Here is a 19,738-nt window from a genome sequence, read left to right as displayed (position 1 = left end):
AGTTGAATTTCCTGTTCAAATACATGTGCGAAAGCGAGAAGACCAGAGTTATTGCGCTCTTTGTGCTTCAAGCAACTATGCACACATTCATCACAGATGCAGGCAGTTGGCAAAGAGACATGACTGTTTGTCTTTATATTACCAATATACATGTTTTATCACACATGTACTGCACATGCTGATGCTCAACAGTGAGTCTAATACAAACAATGGCCCGGGGGCCATCTGTGGCACGCCATTCATTTTTCCGCGGCCCGCGGCATATGCAAAAATGACGGTCAGTTAAATAGAAATGCCAGTCAGTTTTAAAAACAATAAAGTCTGGAGATGGTCAGAGTCAGAAGGGAGGATGTCAAAAAAAATAGGTCCCACTACTACTAATAAATTGGTTCAACATATACACTGTGGTGTTTTTCTAGATATGCCAAGATATGGATTAATTATATGTGATATATTAATCATATACAAATAACACAATTTCTCTTTATAACACAGTGGTGAAAAAAGATGGTTGAGCTTGAGAATAGTTTTCTCCACCTAATACTCATTATGATGATATGACTCATTAGTTGACATTGAAATGTTTCGTATTATAGTTAATTTTAGGTTGTTGTTTTTTTATAAATGTACTATTCAATGATTTTCATTTTTATTCTTCTTTCTTTCTTTCTGAACCAAAAAAAAGACATTGGAGACGTTAAAGAAATTTGCTTCGTCAGGGCTCCCCTTTGCCACTCACCCAAACCACAAGGAAACGCTTTGTCACATTTTGCCAAAAGTAGAAGTTACTTGAACATATACCAGATAATTAAAATTCTAGGGCAGGGGTCGCCAATTCCAGTCCTCGCAGTCCAGTATCTGATCATTTGAGTCGGATGTGTTACAGCAAGGAAACGGATCAAACATGCAGGACCAGGATTGATGATCCCTGTTCTAGAGGAACTCCAACACTTTACCTGATTTTGCATTCATGAAAATGATGACACATAATCCCAATGTGTGGTATTAATTGTCAATGGGGAAATGTTGTGAGGACAAATAACAAACGTACAATTCCATTGAAGGCTAGAAAATTAGATGGGATAGGCTCCACCTGACTCATCAAGACAAACTCCTGAAATGGGTGGATGAAAAAGTATGTTCTGATATTTTGTCAACTCCAATTTGAGACCCCTTACTGTTTCTTCTCTCTCCACGTTGCCTTATTTGACACTACTAATAGCAGAAAGAAATCAATGAACATGTTGCACGCACTGATATATACATTAGAATCTGAGGCCGTGCTCTGTAATGGACATTAAGTGTTTAATGTCTGTCGGGCCACGGTCAACTGCAGAGGAAAAGGTAAGGGTGGAGGATGGCGGCGGATGTTTCTCATCAACTCCAGCTGTTCTCCAACATATGTAAGTCCTTAGATTTGGTGAAAAGAACACACAAACCTCTTATTAGTTCCCCTTCCGTGCACTCGGAACGGCCGAGAAACAAAAGGGTGTAAACGTTTTAAGCTATGCGGTTTAAAATGAATCCATACACGTACAATTCCTTCATACGAAGCCCATTTTAAGATAAATATTGAATATTTATAGACACTGAAAAAGGTCTGGGGTTCATTCAAGCAGCAAAGCCGGACTTGAATAATACCGTACAAGTATATTTAGTGTATGCTTGGGCAGCTGTCACGATCTGTTATATGAATGCACGTTCCTTTATTTTTAGCAAGCTTGTGTTTATTTAACATCTGTGTGATGTCATGTTTGAGTTCCCCTCTTTTGGGGATACACTTTGTTTATGTCGCATTAACATGCAGGTTTTTAGGACTTGGGTTGCCTTTAAACACAAACTGCCTTCCGCTTGCTGTTACAGATGCCCCTTAAGTGTTCTGACCACATTATGAATATTGAATGAATGTTTGGGAGCTGTAGATGCAAATGGTTTTATAGATTCATTTCAAAAGTGACATAACAATGGTTGTGGTCAAGTACCAAAAAGGAATTTGTTTTCGAATGAATGAATGAATGAATGAATGAATGAATGAATGAATGAATGAATGAATGAATGAACTCTAAAGGCCTGTGCGCCTTCATCTGACCTTACATTGTACTTTGCTGCCCTCTTTTGGCAAGAAGCTTGAAGAATAAGAATTATGTTCCTTTATTTTTGTACATACGACTATATTATATTGTATTTTCGATGAGTGTGTTAATATCAACGCAGGCAGCCTTCTTCTTCAATCTAAATAAACATTTTATGGCAAATTATATGGGATTCTAAGATTGAACGTTGGTTTATTTAGTATTTTGCTCTGACTTGGCAGAACAGACGCCCTGTTTAACTGCTCAATGTTTGTATTTGATGTATGTACACAAACTTCGGTTTATGATCTCGGCACTTTAACTATAGTCACAATAAAACACGGCTCGGCCTAACTATCAGCAACAAGAACTATATAGCGGAGCAGTTACAGGGGGCTGTAATTTTACTTTCACTCTATGCAGACCTTTGACCCCCTCCAACTTTAATCAAACTTACTTCCTCCACCTCTGGAAAAAGTAAATCACACCTCTTGACAAAGTCATGGGATGCAGGTTCAAAAGCTCTGGTACAAAAAGCGGAAAGATAATAATTGACACCTGCGACTTCTGAATTTTTTTTACGACATTATAAGATGTGATATTATTTTGTACCAGCATCATTCAATTCTTTATAATCACTCACCAGCGAAATTTAATTCTCTTTTTATTGTATTTACTTTCTACATGCGGTGGATATAAAAAAGTCTACACACCACTGTTCAAATGCCGGGTTTACATACAGTAAAAAAAAAAGACCAAGAAAAAAGTCATTGCAAAATGTTTTTCAGTTTTAAAGTATCTTTAAAGGTGAAGTAAGAATCCACAAGTGAAATCATGTGATTACGCAAGTGCCCATACCCACTTATAATTGGGATGTGGCTATGCTCAGCATTCATCTGTCACATTCAAAATCATGTTAAATGGAAGTCAGCAAATGCCTGCCACCATTTAAATTTCCTCTGCTTCTAGTAGGCTTTTACTGACTGATGAATAGTTTTGTGACAGCAGTGGCTCGTATTTTCAATAGTTAATTCTTTCCACGTTATCATTTTCTCATTACATAAACCTTGCATTCGTTAAAAACAGGGTGTATAGACTTTTTCTATTCACTGTGTTATCATGACCTTCCTTTACCAATTGTACACGCACAGAAATGACATTCTGCCATCCAATAATGCATGCTGCAAATTTAACTAACTTTTATTGTTTCTTGCTTGTAGTCGACGGACTTTCACCGGTGTAGCGCTTTTCTACCTTTGGTACTCAAAAGCGCTGTCACACTCTTTGTATCTTAGTTACCTACTGATGACACAGCATCAGGAGCAACTGGGGGGGGTTCAGTATTTTGCTCAAGGACACTCTGACATGGTCACAACGGCCAGGTATCGAACACCCAATCACTGGGGTTGGGAGACAACAACTCTACCACTGAACCATGTCACCGCCGCCCCCAGTAGTATACTGCAGGGCATCAAACTTGAAACTTGTTTGGAAAATATTTATCCATAACACAATTGTCACTATGATGCAAACTAGACTAACGCAAAAAAATATCCCCAAACCAAGAGTTTTTTGATATCGTTCCATTTTGGATGTCAGTATAAGGTCAGGTCAATGCACTCACGTCGCTAAGAAAAGCAGGCCAGGTGCGTCTCAGGTAAGGCATGACGTCATCATGGTACTTTTGAACTCCTCGGCTGTAAATCTATAAAGGTGTGTACTCGCTGCTCAGGTAGCCGACCATTGTGAGTGTTTGTGTGTGTGTGTGTGCATGTGTGTGTGAAGTCTGAGTGGAGGGAAAAGAAAACGCAAAGAAGTGGTTGGAAATACACACCTAAAATGCTCCAGGAGGTTTGAGTGGTTTACCTGCGAGAGGCTGCTGGTTGCCAGCATGTACCCGAACTCCCAGCCGGCCAAACTAACGGCCCAAATGCTGCCTATCAACAGTCAGTACATGACGCCTACGTATGACTTCACCGGTTACCATCACATGTCAGGAGTCACTGAGACATCCGCAAGTGCCTGGAATCCCATTTACCGTGAGGAGTACCCCTTCAGCTTCCCGGGATCGAGCCCCAGCGCCGGGCAGGTGAACTTCAACACAGCAGAACTGAGCAGTGTGTCCACCGCCCCTGGAGGAGGAGGTCTCAACCCCTACAACCTTTTCTCCAGTCACGACCCTTTTTGCCGGAGGAGACCCATTGAGCCGGTCAAGGTCTCGGCACCTGCAGGTGAGGACTACTTTCTTTATATTAATATCATAATATATTTAATATATACAAATATATATATTATATTTATAATATATATATAGATATAATATATATCAATATATATTTACACATACTTGCATATATTAAATATAATATATTATTATATTTTATGTGTGTATATATGTGTGTGTATATATATATATATATGTATATATATATATATATATATATATATATATATATTTACATATTTATATATTTACATATTTACATAAATCAAATATAATACATTATTATATGTGTGTGTGTGTGTGTGTGTGTGTGTGTGTGTGTGTGTGTGTGTGTGTGTGTGTGTGTGTGTGTGTGTGTGTGTGTGTGTGTGTGTGTGTGTGTGTGTGATATGTTTCAAGGTATTTTACTCACTAAATTGAGCTTTGAACAAATTAATTTTCCACGGCACCCAGGTTGTAAATTACTGGACTAGATAAATACAAACAAAGAGAGCTGCCGACGCTGAGGGTTGTACCGTAAAGGTGGAATTTTAGCTTGCAACCAGTGTGCCATGGAACATTAATTTGCCATGCGAGATCATCAGGAGTGCCGCCAAATAATGTTATTTTGGTCTTGTATTTGTGACATATGGTGGACTGGCCAAAAGAACAACAATCTCTTCCACTAGATGACAACTGACCTGTGTGTACAGTATAATCTTTTTGTGAATGAAATTTGTGCTTTAGTTGTATCAAGAAACACTCAAGTGTATGCAGCATATTTATTCCTTATGAGGATTCAAAATTGAACTCGAAATTTGGGAGGAACTGCAACATACGTACATCAAGACTGCTCACATTTCCCACACTCGAGTGTAACACATTACCCCTTGTTGCACAAGACTCACTTGCCCCACAAGTAGAAAAAGGAAATCAGTCAAATATACCGATGGTCCTGTGTATTCAGATTAAGTCACTATCGACGCTGTTTTTGTTTTTTTTAATTTTGAAAATGATTTCTGGAATGTGCAATATGTGTGGTATCACAGAGCAACAATTCTGAAAAGAAGGGCGAAAAAAGAAAATACTTATTAAGAAATACTTACTTAAGAAAAGACACAAAATAGAGTGTCTTTCAAAGTAGTTTAAATTAAAGCGCTGGAATTATCTATAAATATAGCACATTGGAAATGCACACATTGAAAAAAGGGAACAATGTGGACATGTAAAAATCATGAAAATATGAGAAAATAGAACATATTTCGGCCACTTCTTTGTGTCATTTTATGCACAACAACATTAAACCAATCAAATTCAATTGTAGTCTGTGTGGCACAAATAAATTATACAATTGCATCCAAAAGGGTATGAGTAAAAATTCTTGATAGTTTACCTTTCTGTCTTAAATCGATAACTGTACTACATGTTGCTTTATACACCTGGCCAATATAAAGCATGCGGTCCGTGCAAAGTGCTATGATAGTAGAAATTACTCACTTATCAAAAGTCAAGGCTTGAGGCTGGGACATTATTTTTAAGCTACTCCCCATGATAAGCAAAGCAATGCTTGTTTTCATGCACAATTTCGACATACACACATAGAGTTAAGTCAGAATGACTGCACACACGCATCCATCAAGCTTTTGGCCTCTCCCTTCCGCAAACCTTTGCGGGATGTCAATGCAAAGCTAACAAAACCGGCGCTGCAGGCTGCTAAGGGTCGTTCCCCACCCTTTCTGTCCAGCGGGCAGGTGAGATAATGCGGCTTAGGGGTGTGTGCAGACCCTCGGGCCTCACTCATGTCTGCGTGTCCCACGTACCCGTTTGCTCTACTTTGATCGATGTCGTCACACAGTCAACAAGATTTCCCGATCAATAACTGGCTCGCCCATTTCTGTGAATGTGTGTGTCAATGAATAGCTGCCTGTGTAAACAAGTATGTAAAAGGCTCACAGAGATAAGGAAAAGCCCTGCCACAATGCACTGGAGACTCTTTCCATTAGATATCGTTAAGTTTGATTAATTGAACTGATGGGCCTTTAAGTGGCGCCTGAACTTGAACATGGCACCAGACAAAACTCGCAATGTCAAAATAGTCGTCTACTTGGCTACACCGTGTGTGACTCACGTCTTGTCACTATGTATGTTTGTCTTTTGTGTATTCTGTGAATGAAATAAGAGGTACTTGAGAGAAATAGAAGAGGTTAAACTAGAAAATTAACAACCTAGAGTGGTGTTTTTAGAATCTAGCTTTTATATTTAATACTAAACACACTTTATGAAATGATAAACTAAAATAAACATATCTCGTAACACATTTGATGGTTGCAATACAGTACAGTAATCCCTCCTACTTCGCGGGGGTTACGTTCCAGACCCACCCGCGAAATGGGAATTTCCGCGAAATAGAAACTAGATTTTTTGGAGCTATTCTTGGAAGATATTCTATTTTTATCGCTGACATCAACCAGCTCGCTGCTAGGGGACTTTCATATCAATGGACTGTGCGCTCCGCATTCATGCCTTAGCGACGAGACTAACAGTGTATTGCTATGTCCAGATGAAGGCCACCGCCGGTGGAGAGTGTTATATCTTTACTATTTTCCAGGTTCTGATGTAGCAAGCATGGTTCGGACAACGACGTGATGGATACTGCTTTATTCCTTTCATCACAGTCAGTTCACTGGCCGTACATCGCAACACTGAACGTCCCCGAAGCTCCCCCTCCCACATCCGGGGTTTTCCCACTACGGAACATGAGTTAGTCCAAAATATACAACAGAGAGAACGCCCTGAAGTCACATGTGACGATAAAGTATACTGTACTGACTCTTTCATTTATTCATTTCAAAACAAGAAAACGACTTTTAAACGTAAGCTATCATTATTAAAGGAAAATGAAGAAACTCAAGTGGCCGCGAAACCTCGTGAAATGATGACATTTCTGCGATAAAATAATTAATTTACGCATTTTTGAAAACCCGCGATACAGCGAAGCCGCGATAGTTGAAGCCGCGAAGTAGGAGGGATTACTGTAGTGAGTAGTGAATCCATGCTGTTATCAAAATCCATAGCAAGATACCACAAGATGGTGTCAAACAATATTTAGACATGGCTTTGTCCCAAACAAACGTTGCACAAATGTTGAGTTTTTTTAGGCTCACCAAAAAATATATATATATATGGTGCGTGGTCAACTTTGAAAATGTCCAAGTTCACTGTCATTTCCTTCCTAATTTTTTTTTTTTTAATGACTGTGACATGTCTGCCTCACATTTTGGAGGTTCAAAGCTCAAATGTTGGCTTTCCCTGTGCTTATGTGGATTTTGCTAGACACACTGGATTGAATTGTCCTTATGTGTAATTGTAAATAAAGAGTTGTTTGCCCAATGAATACTATGTGCCCTGTGATTAGCTGCTGACCTGCTCAGAGTGAAAATTCCCCGGAATAGACTCTGGCTCAACTATAACTCTATAGAAAGTGGATGGATGGACCTATGGGGCACAAATGATTGTTCCCAAATCCTGCCTAGCAACAGATGACAGCAAATATATTATATATTTGTTGCAGAGTAGAGCTTTGAAATCAAAATTACAAGAAAACAATACAGTCTTGTTTTGAGAGAAATTCCTTGCACTGATTCATTTGCCATACGAGACAAAAATGCAACTACGACGTGATGGGGAAAAAGAATCTATTTTTCATTATGGTGAATAATTGGACTTTTCTATTTTGCAGGAGGTAAGACTCGCACAAAGGAAAAATACAGGGTGGTGTACACGGACCACCAGCGCCAGGAACTGGAGAACGAGTTTCAGTTCAACCGCTACATCACAATGAGGCGCAAGTCTGAGCTCTCCATGGCACTGAGCCTCTCTGAAAGACAGGTGAGATCCTGAGGCTCAGTAGGAATTTGTCATATTCTTACTCAGACAGCATTTTTTTTTCCTGAATTATTGCAATTTCAAGCATTTATTCTACAATTGTATAAACTTTGGAAGTACAGTAATCCCTCCTACTTCGCGGCTTCAACTATCGCGGCTTCGCTGTATCGCGGGTTTTCAAAAATAAATTAATGATTTTATCGCAGAAATTTCATCATTTCACGAGGTTTCGCGGCCACTTGAGTTTCTTCATTTTCCTTTAATAATGATAGCTTATGTTTAAAAGTCGTTTTCTTGTTTTGAAATGAATAAATGAAAGAGTCAGTACAGTATACTTTATCGTCACATGTGACTTCAGGGCGTTCTCTCCACCGGCGGTGGCCTTCATCTGGACATAGCAATACACTGTTAGTCTCGTCGCTAAGGCATGAATGCGGAGCGCACAGTCCATTGATATGAAAGTCCCCTAGCAGCGAGCTGGTTGATGTCAGCGATAAAAATAGAATATCTTCCAAGAATAGCTCAAAAAAATCTAGTTTCTATTTCGCGGAAATTCCCATTTCGCGGGTGGGTCTGGAACGTAACCCCCGCGAAGTAGGAGGGATTACTGTACAACGTTATAATACAAAAACTAGCGCTAAAAAGGCTACACTAAATGAGACGTTTTTGTGTTGCTTTTTTTCTCGCACTTAAATTTTGAAACCAATCTTTGAAATCATTTGACATAATAAGATGAATGCAATAAGGTGGATGCAATTACATGAATCATCTACTTCGGTTAGATTTGTTCACTGAACAAACACTTGGAGTTTTTTAAACGGTCACCCATACGAAGACAATTTCACAAAATTCTATTGATTGATTGATTGATTGATTGATTGATTGATTGATTGATTGATTGATTGATTGATTGATTGATCAGGTGTAGTGTAAAAATACAAATACACTAAATCATAAAACATTACAACAATAATTCAAAACAATCTGCGGCCTTGTCACTGCACTTTTCCTGCTTCATGTAACAATATGTAAGCACTGAATTTATCAAGGCTTTATCAAGGGCAACCGACGGCTCTGTTTTGTCTGTTCACAACAATTCTTTCATTTACCAGGTGAAGATTTGGTTTCAGAACAGACGTGCCAAAGAAAGGAAGATCCACCGGAAGAAAATGCAAGATTCCCAGCAGCCCTCCACGTCTACTTCCACCCCACCCGTGCCCACAGGCTCCAGTGATGGTCACAATGTCCCAAGCCCAGGCAGCAATATTCTGTCGAATGCCATGTCGGAGGAATACAAGATGGAGTTCATATAACTGGGAAGATTTTTTTTTTTTTTTTTACAGGATGCGTGAAGAAATCAGTGAAATGGTGACATGATGAACTGTGTGCCATTTACAAGAAGGGCATTAGTCTCAAATGAACTATTTTTGACAACTTTAATCTGTGAATGTGAACCACTCCACAGATACTGTTAGAGCCGAGAATTAATAGATTCAAATGGTCACAATGAAGAAAAATTTTCAAATTGACACTGTTGGGATTTGTTCAGATCTTTGGAAGAATCTATGCAGCAAAGACTCTATTTTGTTTACTATGCTTGAAATACAATATGTAACAATGTGAATTGCACTTGAGCACAGGAGGGAGTAATTCCATGTAAAAACAGACTTGCTAATCATTTTGATATTTTATATCCTGGAAACAGAAAGAAAGAAAGAAAGACGTGAGAAACAATGTTGGTGAGTGAGAAAAGCAACCACATGTTCCGTTTGTCATAGCTCTAATGATAGAGCTTAGCTGAAGAGCGGTCCCAAATTGCTCAACAGGATGTGAGTGGCCTTCACACCTCCTCAAACATACACACACGCATGCGCATATACGCACACACATGATTTAAAGTTAAAAAAAAAAAGTCACTTTTGAGACTTTTTTGATTACTGGTTTGTTCGTTTCTTTCTTTTTGTTTATTTGTTTGTTGCAATTTGAAGTACTGTACAAGTAAGTCTGCTGCAGTCTGCTTTTGGACGTCTTCTCATCTTTTGGTTCAAAAAGCAGAAGGAAAGGTTTCAAAAGACCAATTTTGGCATTTTGCTGTTGGACTGTCTAGTGAAAAGAGGTTTGTATGTTGAAGTGTTTCAGTCTTTTTGAATTAAAAAAATATGTTTGGCTGAGCAGTATACAAGATTATTGCAATTAATTGTTTTTAATTCTTTACAGCTATTGATGCATGTTGCGTAATGTGATTCCCAGTAAATCACAAAGCGTGATACTGATGATCTTTGAGTTTCCTCAAGTGCTCCATAAAATAATCACTGAGTAAAATGTTCAAATTGTGCATGTCATATTACAGAGGCTTTCTTTTTTATTTCTATTCAGAATAGCATATTTGTTAAGAGTAGTTCAGTTGTATTTAAATTTTAAGTTCAATGTTTGCATTTAATCCATTTTATGATCAATACGTAGGATTACAATTATTAGTAAATAATTATGAGTAGTTTTTAATGTTATTGTAGTCATGTTACAGTGACTTTTCAATACTTTTTAGTTGGTATGGACCAATTATAAACTGTGCCAATTCTCAATAATTGGAATTCTTTAGGCCTATGAGCATTTCTTCTCTCAAAATTTTGATGAGCAATAAGAGATCAATGTAAAAGTGGGTTACTTTGGTGCTTTGGAGCCAAAATGCCAAGGACTTTTTGTTATTTTGCCTTTTTACTCTAGAAATTATTGAAGTATTTAAGGCATGCTACTAAGCATGGGAGTTTCTCTTTTTACTAACAAAGAAGTCAGAGAAAAGTAATATATAAAAACTCCATTAAATTGAAACTTTGTGGAAAAAAATCTGTCATTCAGGAAGATTGAACTACTTTAAATGAGGCAAGAACAATTATCAGTTTTCAAAATATTGTATTTACTTCCTATCACGTAAAACATTTTAGAGATTTTCAGAAAAAAATGGTTTGGGTTGCAACATGAAGTCAAAAGCCTCCAAAGTATTTATATACAGATTTAGGCAACATCAAAAAATAATATCCTGAGCCACGAGTTTGGGTTTATAGTTTTATATCTTCAGCGTGGTAGGGTCTGATCATATGAATGTGTCATAATAAACGGTTGAATTATCAAAATGTCTTCCATCCTAAGTTTTTACTTTTTTTGCAAAATAAAAGTTGTCCATATTGCAGGGGTAAGAGAAGACTGAATAATTTGGTGGATTCAACCCAACGCCTAAAATGAAGATAAATGGCACAGAACTGTTGGAGGTGTTTTATGACACTTGCGTTGCGTTATCAATTATTTGCTCGGTAGATTATGTCAGTCAAAAGTTCAACAGCGTTTTAAGGAGAGCGTTCAGTTAAAAATAATCTCAGGTCGGTGTTTGAAGACATAAACATGTTTGATGAGCCTGTGAATCAGCTAAACGGTTGACCAAGATTGCCGAACTTTGACCCCAAACAACCGAACCACATTAATCATGGTCAATATGTTGAAGTCAATGAAGTGTTTCTGTCAGAGTTATTTTGAAAAAGAAAAAAGCTTTTTTATTTGTTACATGTTGTTATACACGTTGTATAAGACCTTATCTCTACATAGAAAATGGGTCATGTTGCAAAGGGTGAAACACGGTTAAAGAAGTCATGCCTATCATGCCATGGAGAGCAAAGGTTTGACCACACCCAGATAGGACTTGGTCAAAATTTCCCTCATCATTTTCCACAATGTTCACTGCGAGTTGCTTTTTCGTAGAAATGCAATCATTGTGCCGAGACATAATAAGGAAGTACTGTTGGTTAGAGCAATTTAGAGCTAACAAAACATGTCGTGGAAAAAAATACTGGGAGGTCTGGGAGTTCTCTGATGGTAAAGAAACCCTTTCTGGATAGGACACATTCTGGAACAAATTCCAGCTAGAAGATATCCACTGTAGAAACTCAAATTCACTTTCGACTAGAATGTCATATCTTACAATCCCCATTCTAAACTTTATAAAAAGTTCAGTAACTCTCATTAAATATTTTTTCGGCCTTTTGGTGTTGTAACAAACACCTCAGCCATGTACTTTTGAGTTATTGTAAAACAACAACACCAAAAGAAAAATCACCTGTCCCTTCTGACTTGGGCATATAAACTTGGATCATTATTCACTACAACAGTTCGACGAGGTCGCTCTGAGAACCTCACTTGGCCATACTCCACCATCTTGTCTTCTATCTCTTCCTTTGCCCTCCTTGGCCGATGATTGATCTTGACATCAGCGTACGTCAGTTCCTCTTCATCTTTGATCAAAGACAGAAAATTGAGAGGAAATGAAAACTTGAGCAAAATTGCAGAATTGTGTTCAAATTACAAATTGGCGAAATGCGTACCTTCAATACTGCTTTGCTTTTTTTTATGCTTGTAGACAACCGCCAAGGCGATCATTAGGAGGATGAATAGAGCTGAGAGAACTCCCCCCATGATGAGCAAATAAATGTTGCTTTGGTTGCTCTTGGATCCATCCATGAAGTTGTCACACAAAGTTTTATTGATTGAAGGCAACCACTCAGATATGAGAGTCCCATTGGAGGTGCAGCTAATCAGCACTATAAGTAAACGAACAAACAAACAAAAACATCAACAAACCACCAAACTGTATTTAGCATCACCATATAAATGTGTTCTTTCTCACCACAAGACACAAAGACTTCTTTTCGGATTTCACTGACGCTGTTTTTGACAGAGCAGACTAACTGTCCTGATATGGATGGTTTCAGGGTGATGTTGTTTGCTTGAACATCTCCTGAGAGAAGATCAGAGTCTTGCAGTGTTTTTTTGTTTAGGATCCAAATGTATTGAAGATTTTCCCCTCCCTTGGGCAAGCAAGTCACCAGTTGCTTTCCTTGGGACTGACACTTTGAGACCAGATGGACAGAGACTACAGGATCTGAGACAAACACACAAATGTAAATGTCAATACTGGCATGAAGCAGCTCAGTGGTTCCCATTGGCATATAAATTGGAAATGATCTCAATGGGAGACAAGACCGGGATTAAAGTGTACATAATTTTCGACCATCGGTTCTTTGGACCGCTTACTCCGTTGAGTCATTGGAAGCTGGAGTGTCTTCCAACTGACTTTGGGCAAAAAAAAAAAAAATGGTTAAACATATCTATTTATTTTTATATCGCAATAATTGGCATGAGAGATTATCAAACAGTCCAAAGAAAAGACTCAAATTGTTTTGGAAAGAAATGTCTTCCAGAAAAGTTGCATCAAGCAAACATTGTCATTAAGAAAAGAAAGAAAGATCCTGTGTGCAGGCAGAGTACAGACAAACATTTGCGGAATAATCTACAGAGGGCTGTACACAAGTGATGTTACTACAATCTTTAGAGCAATTTTTGCTATTCTAAAAGACTGAATTCAATTAACACTATACCAGTGTTTGCACATGTACAAATTAAATTCAAAAATATAAAAGTTGTTAGATATTCACCTTCAATGAACAATTGCAGTGTCTGAGACTGAATTTCTTTTCCCAAACTGTCAAAAATGTGAAGAGTGTAGTTTCCACTATCATTTCTCATCAGGTTTTCTATCTTCAGCCTCCCATTGTTTGCGGTGAAGCTGAATCTTTTCGATAATATATTCTTAATCTGGTTCTGTCTGACTTTAAGTAAGGTGGCTGGTTTTTTCTCCCAGTTAAAATTAGATGTGGTTTTGTCCACCAAACTGAGGACTATTTCACCACCCAGTGGCCCGTAACACACAGCTCCTTTTCTTCTGCCATCACAGGGCGTATCCATACCTAGAAAAGAATAATTCAACAATTATTCACATAAAAAGGTTTTTAAAAAGGCATACTTCAAAGTGATTGACAATTCATTTTGCTACTCTGTTTTTTTTAACGAGTTGGTAAAACAAATGTTTGAAGAGGACAACATTAATGTTTGTAGAATTTAAAGGTCTAGCTAACTATTTTTGTTTTCTTAATTGTTGTGAAAATAATGTAAATTGATTGATAGTGTTTTGGGAAGAGATCTTACAAATAATCATTCCAGCCAGAACAAATAAGTTGGCTCTAACTGGAACATTTTGCGTGTGCATCTGAGCATTAAGTGTATCATAAGATATGAATCATTTTATTGATATTAATTTTACTTTCAGTTCAAATGAATTGCTGATTTATTTATAAAGACATTTTCTTCAACTGAATTTCCACTGTTTCAAAAAGATTGCAGATTTTTGAAGAGAAATAGAAATGAGGCGACCAAGCTTAAACGTAAAGACATTTCATTATCGCTGCACTGCCTTACCTTCAGAAAGTGTGAATAGCCAAACCACGAGTCCAGCTGTAACTCTCATATCTTTGACTACGCACTCAGATGCGTCTAAAGGGATGTGAGAAAGAATTTCGAGCAGTTTTTGCATTTGTTCTTTTCATGGCAGAGAGGAAAGGGAAGTTATACTTCTTCTTTTATCAACATGAAGACTTCAGGCCTTCTTATAGGAATCCCTCCTGCTCAAAAGGAGAAAACGACGTCAAGTAACGTTTAAGGAGCTGCTTTACGCTGAAATATTACATATAGCTGCCAGGTGCTTACGTATTATCGGGAGGACCTTTGATTTTTACTTTTTCTTTTTGCTTACGTATTATCGGGAGGACCTTTGATTTTTACTTTTTCTTTTTTTTCACATGGAAAAATCAGGCTTTCATCACCTCAACGTCAACCACAAGTACAACTTTGTGGATCCGAACACCGGGGCTCATACGCAGACAGTGGAACGCCTATGGGGATCGGCAAAGTGGCGAAACAAGAAGCACTGTGGCACTGCACGTCACCATTTGGAGTCGTATTTGGCCGAATTCATGTGGCAGAAGCATGTTGCCTGTACTGATGTCTTTGAGTCACTTTTGGAAGCAATTGCGACGTTCTGGCCTCCGGAATTACAAATGTAATGTTATCGTTTCAATAAATAATTTACTTTAATTTTTGAGTCGTTTTTTTAAAGGTCCTCCCGATAATACGTAAGCACCAGCTGCCATATACAAACCAGGTTTTCGCTTTTTTTCTCTTTACTTTCTTTTTTACCCATTTTGGTCATGACCTAAATAAATATTTGTTCAATGTGAACTTGGTTGGTTGGATATTTTTGGATCTGAAATGATACATACATAAATTAAAAGGACAAAAAAGATGATCCAATTCAATCCACCGTTCCCTTTAGGGCGATTGCTGGAAATGCACTTTCCTTCCCAATCACATTTAGACTGTGGCTCCCTCAGCTGGCAAGGCAGTGCAGAAACAAATACAATACTGTAAAATTTACAGTATTTACAGTGTAAATGAACGCACTTATCAAGGCAAGGCAATTGAGAACTGATTCTCATTTGCAATGCCGACCTGCAAAAACTGTCTATCAGATCTTAATACCTGAACATTTAAATATGTAAACTAAAGTGCAATCACATCTGTAAACGAATGGCTTCTGGTTTTTGAAATGTAAATAAACCAATCTACTGAGATAAAACAACAAAACTGCAATCACTGCATTAAGTAAAGTCTAACTGTAATTATAGTCTAAAAACAAATATGAATAAGGAAAAACATTGCAATAAAATAATGCAAACTGCTACCGTTATTTTTATTTTTATTCTTCATAACAGGGGTTCGCTTTGGCCTGGGGAATTAAGTTCAGCATTCACTTTGAAGATATCTGGCGCCATCTAGCGTTGCGAATGGATATAATGTCTAGACCCCAAAGGTAAGACGACCCCCACTTTTTCAGTCTTATTTCAATGCAAAAAATACCATCTCATATTCAGGCCAATACGGTATTTCCCCACTGCAATTTTCCAATACACTTGTATGCATGGCTCCGAGTTCTTTTCACCTTCCAACTCTTTCTAAATAACGCCCTTCGGGGTTAACCCGATTCCCAAATTCTAAACCCCAAAATCAACATAAAATCAAGGCTTAGCTGCATTTTGTAAACTACATAAAACTAGAGAAAAAATCATGTAGCACTGGCGTAATCCGTCTTTAAAAATACATTATTTAGAGTAGAATATATCGTATTTCAGTTTGAGTTCATTGCTCTCCTTAAAAAAGTCACAGGTTACACAATTTAAGGGTTACAATTGGTCAGCGGTTAAGTCTTTTAGTTCATGGATCAAAAAGAACCAACTATTTTGTACATATTTAGCATAAACATACTGCACATAACTTAATTCTGAAGAGTTATACACAACCCAAAATATGTAGCTGAACCTCAATTTTACACGCCTCGGTTCTATGTAACATTCTGTCTAATGCGGTTTGGTCATGGACCCCAAAGATCCATACGAAGCTAAATGACTAGCACGTAAACATTACCGATAGTAATTTAATTTCCGTGACTAATTTACAGGCGTTTGCCAAGAAAAAGTCGAAACAGCACTCCGTTGTGCGACCACAGAGACGACAATCTTTATGTTTGATCTTTATGAACAGGATAGAACATCTCTACATGATCGTCACTCCAATTGGTAAATAATATTTTTGAACAATTATATTGTGTTAATTTTCCTCCAGAACAATGATGTTATTCCCCAAATGCAAACATGTGTATCTTTCGTATGCATGGCTCTGGTTTTATCACATTTCCATGACCTTTTAAATGACATGCTTTCAGGGTTAACATAATTCCCAAATTCTGGGCCCCAAAGTCTGCATAACATCGAGGTTCAGCTGTAGCTGTTGATAAATAGTACTGTACTCTAAAATATAAGCGAAATACTGCATTCAAGTAAGGTTGATTTATTATAAGCACTTGAAAATATTATTGCACTCAGTCATATTTGCTGTTTTAATTTAATCCGTGTTGAAAATTGTCTTGCTCATGATCACTCGTTTTCCAGAATTCCACTGCAGCCTTTTTTTTCTTGGATTTACCATGACCTTGAAATCAACCAGAAAATAATTTTTATTTTCTCACAATAATTAGTCATTTCTACAATTTGTCTGTGAGCGAGACATACCTGACTTCCTGTTTCTCCTTGTTTTCTTGTACAAGCAACAAGACAAAACTACAATTACAAGCACAGCAGCCAGTGCAGAACAAACTGGAATCAGGATGGATAAAAGGTTTTCTGAAACAAAGACATAACAAATGTAACAATTTTACAATTCATATAAAACTCCAAATTGATGTAATGGACAAACTATTCAGTGGAATCTGCCAAATGAAGTGCTTCAAAAAGTGATACCAACAAAACAGCAAAAACAATGTCACATATGATTATCATTTAAATTCTTGCAGATTATACAATACATTTGACATCATTACAGAAAAAATGACACTTATATTCAGTGAGAATCTCCCTTCTCCAACAATTTGTTTGGATGGAAGTTGAGCTACGACATGATAGAAAGTTGGGCCCCTACAGATTCGGAATTTGCCATTTAGGAATTTGCCAATTCACAATTTTTTTTATCCTATCCTTTACATTTGGAGTCAAATTTCCTTGTTTCCTATTTTTGTGCTTTGACCAACTCAACAGTATTGGTTCGAGACAATCTCGTGGCATCTTGGTGCCAAGAAAATGCGTTGAAGTGAATGTGAAATTTCATTTGATGCATCTTTAGGAAATTTGAAAACTTTTTGTGGGGGATGCCCAAATTACCATCAATCATGGGAGAACTCTGTCCATGTGATTACTGAGCACTAGTCAAGTTTACTTATATAGCCCTAAATCACAGACAAGTCTCAAAGGGCTTCACTTGTGCAAAATTGACAATTATTCTCAACATCCTCTGATTTTAAAATTAATTGACGGTCAATCATTTCGTTTGGAAAAATTGGTACAACTTATAAATCAAGAGGTGTTACAGAACATAATGTGTTCTTCCATTGTATTTTGTATGCTTTTGTGATTGAATCTGAATGGCCGCATTTGTATAGTTTTTTTCCGTGCAAGGAGTTAATTGCATTGTTATTCAAAAAGTAACCTAAAATTTCAGTTGAATTTTATATACAACATTCTAAATAATTATTATTTTGTGTAAAATAAAACCATAATTTAAAATATATACATATAAATTTTTGCTTAGTTGACAAAAAATTTATTGTTTTTCATGTTTGACTTCATTCTTACCCTGAACATCCAGTTCCAACGTGATGGTTTTGACACTGCGCCCATTCAGATCAAAGACCTCCACAATGTATTGACCCGAGTCATTCCTCTCAACGTTGGAAATCTTGAAAGTTCCATCGTTCATGAAAAACTCTGTTCTGTTCCTGAAAGCTTCCTGTATCACCGGCTTTTCTTTTTTAATGGTAAATACAAGGATGGATTCGCTGGCAAGCAGTTTCTTACATCGCAGCTGATGGCCGCTCACGTTGAGCATCAATTGGATGTACACTGACCCTCCAAGAGTGACAGAGCAACGAGAGCTTTCCAAGGTGCCGTTACATTTAGATTCACCTGGCGGAAAAAAAGCTGCAAGTCGGAGCAAAATATTAAAATGTACACTTCATTGTTATTAATGTATTACTCCTGATGTAAACATTACCATCAGCTGTTCCACCAAAGAGAAGAAGAAGAATGAAAACCTGTCCCATATTACCGCTTTCTATAGAAAGATTGGTGCAGAGAGATTTCGAATCATCAGTAATTTCACAGGAAATGGGTAAGTCAAGAAGGAAGGAAGTTGGGTAAGTTGGCTCACTTCTCCTTTGAAGACTGTCTGACACTTAATTTTAATGCACCTTCAATAAACAGTCAAAACAACAGAAAGCTTGACAACTATAAAATAGTACACTGGGAAAAATCTCCTAAATGTAAAGCTAAATGTGGTTTAATTTCAAAAGGAAGCGGAATTTATGTACATATACAGGGTCTGGCAAAATGATCTGACACATTTGTAGTTTTAATAAAATACAAATAAATTAGAGAACCAAAAACGTTTTTTTTTATTTTCAAAAAGTACATAAAATGCCATTAAACGAAACGAAACAAAACAACATTTTATGTACTTTTCAAAAATAAAAATTGTTTCTTTAATTTATTTGCATTTCATTAAACATACAAATGTGTCAGATCATTTTGCTAGATATATCTACATATCTATATATCTGTATATATACACACACACACACACATATATATATATATATATATATATATATATGACGTTAACAGTAGTGCAAACCAATCATACAAAAAAATAATAAAATATATATATATATTTATTTCACTTTGCAGCAGTGAAACCAACTGGTCTCAACCAATATATATATATATATATATATATATATATATATATATATATATATATATATATATACATTTTATTTTTTTATTTTTTTTTGTATGATTGGTTTGCACTACTGTTAACGTCATACAATGGAGCTGCTATACAGGAGCGAGGAAAGGCGCTTTAAAAATCACATGGTAAGCACGTTCTTAAAGTTTGCTTTATTGTACACTGGATTCATAAGATTTGTGTATGTATCATGTGTTACATTTGCTGCTAGCCTTTTTGTTCACAACATTGACTAAATACATAAATTGTTCATCATTATTTTGATATAAATGCCTTATGTCATCAA

The 19,738-nt window shown here is 37.0% G+C and overlaps 3 protein-coding genes across 4 annotated transcripts; 1 reads left to right on the top strand and 2 right to left on the bottom strand.

Annotated features, from left to right (window-relative positions):
- Positions 1–3,963: 3,963 nt before the first annotated feature.
- On the top strand, positions 3,964–10,094 carry LOC147060879 (homeobox protein CDX-1-like). Its single transcript, XM_085905865.1, has 3 exons — positions 3,964–4,303; positions 8,015–8,163; positions 9,273–10,094. Exons 1-3 carry the CDS (start codon positions 3,964–3,966, stop codon positions 9,471–9,473), a joined length of 690 nt encoding a protein of 229 aa, XP_085761991.1. The 3' UTR covers positions 9,474–10,094.
- A 1,531-nt stretch (positions 10,095–11,625) lies between these two features.
- LOC147060878 (cell adhesion molecule CEACAM7-like) lies at positions 11,626–14,676 on the bottom strand. 2 transcript variants are annotated; one of them, XM_085904869.1, is made up of 6 exons: positions 14,614–14,667; positions 14,461–14,535; positions 13,641–13,952; positions 12,833–13,087; positions 12,531–12,746; positions 11,626–12,440 (listed from the first exon to the last, which is right to left on the bottom strand). In XM_085904869.1, exons 2-6 carry the CDS (start codon positions 14,507–14,509, stop codon positions 12,262–12,264), a joined length of 1,011 nt encoding a protein of 336 aa, XP_085760995.1. In that variant the 5' UTR covers positions 14,510–14,535; positions 14,614–14,667; the 3' UTR covers positions 11,626–12,261. The 2 variants fall into 2 exon arrangements, with proteins under 2 accessions (XP_085760995.1, XP_085760993.1); XM_085904867.1 differs by having other exon boundaries at positions 14,461–14,676.
- A 1,158-nt stretch (positions 14,677–15,834) lies between these two features.
- On the bottom strand, positions 15,835–18,799 carry LOC147060877 (uncharacterized). Its single transcript, XM_085904870.1, has 4 exons — positions 18,700–18,799; positions 18,282–18,626; positions 17,166–17,276; positions 15,835–17,085 (listed from the first exon to the last, which is right to left on the bottom strand). The coding sequence occupies exons 1-4, from the start codon at positions 18,746–18,748 to the stop codon at positions 16,994–16,996; spliced, it is 597 nt and encodes a 198-aa protein (XP_085760996.1). The 5' UTR covers positions 18,749–18,799; the 3' UTR covers positions 15,835–16,993.
- Between the last annotated feature and the right edge of the window lie 939 nt (positions 18,800–19,738).

The sequence above is a fragment of the Syngnathus leptorhynchus genome, chromosome 2 (genome assembly GCF_054491065.1).
Source record: "Syngnathus leptorhynchus isolate UIUO chromosome 2, UIUO_Slep, whole genome shotgun sequence".
NCBI classification, from domain to species: Eukaryota; Metazoa; Chordata; class Actinopteri; order Syngnathiformes; family Syngnathidae; genus Syngnathus; species Syngnathus leptorhynchus.
Note: the sequence above shows the minus strand (reverse complement) of the source record. Positions and strands in the feature narration are given on the sequence as shown.

Coding starts and splice junctions, on each gene's coding strand:
- LOC147060877 (XM_085904870.1), bottom strand. CDS start 18,748: ATGGGACAGGTTTTCATTCTTCTTCTTCTCTTTGGTGGAACAGCTGAT. Junction 17,277..18,281: donor GTTGGAACTGGATGTTCAGG/GTAAGAATGAAG, acceptor TCTTTGTTTCAG/AAAACCTTTTATCCATCCTG. Junction 17,086..17,165: donor AAGGAGAAACAGGAAGTCAG/GTATGTCTCGCT, acceptor GTTGATTTCAAG/GTCATGGTAAATCCAAGAAA.
- LOC147060878 (XM_085904867.1), bottom strand. CDS start 14,575: ATGCAAAAACTGCTCGAAATTCTTTCTCACATCCCTTTAGACGCATCT. Junction 13,953..14,460: donor GCTATTCACACTTTCTGAAG/GTAAGGCAGTGC, acceptor ATTCTTTTCTAG/GTATGGATACGCCCTGTGAT. Junction 12,441..12,530: donor AAAGCAAAGCAGTATTGAAG/GTACGCATTTCG, acceptor CTTTGATCAAAG/ATGAAGAGGAACTGACGTAC.
- LOC147060879 (XM_085905865.1), top strand. CDS start 3,964: ATGTACCCGAACTCCCAGCCGGCCAAACTAACGGCCCAAATGCTGCCT. Junction 4,304..8,014: donor CAAGGTCTCGGCACCTGCAG/GTGAGGACTACT, acceptor TCTATTTTGCAG/GAGGTAAGACTCGCACAAAG. Junction 8,164..9,272: donor TGAGCCTCTCTGAAAGACAG/GTGAGATCCTGA, acceptor TTCATTTACCAG/GTGAAGATTTGGTTTCAGAA.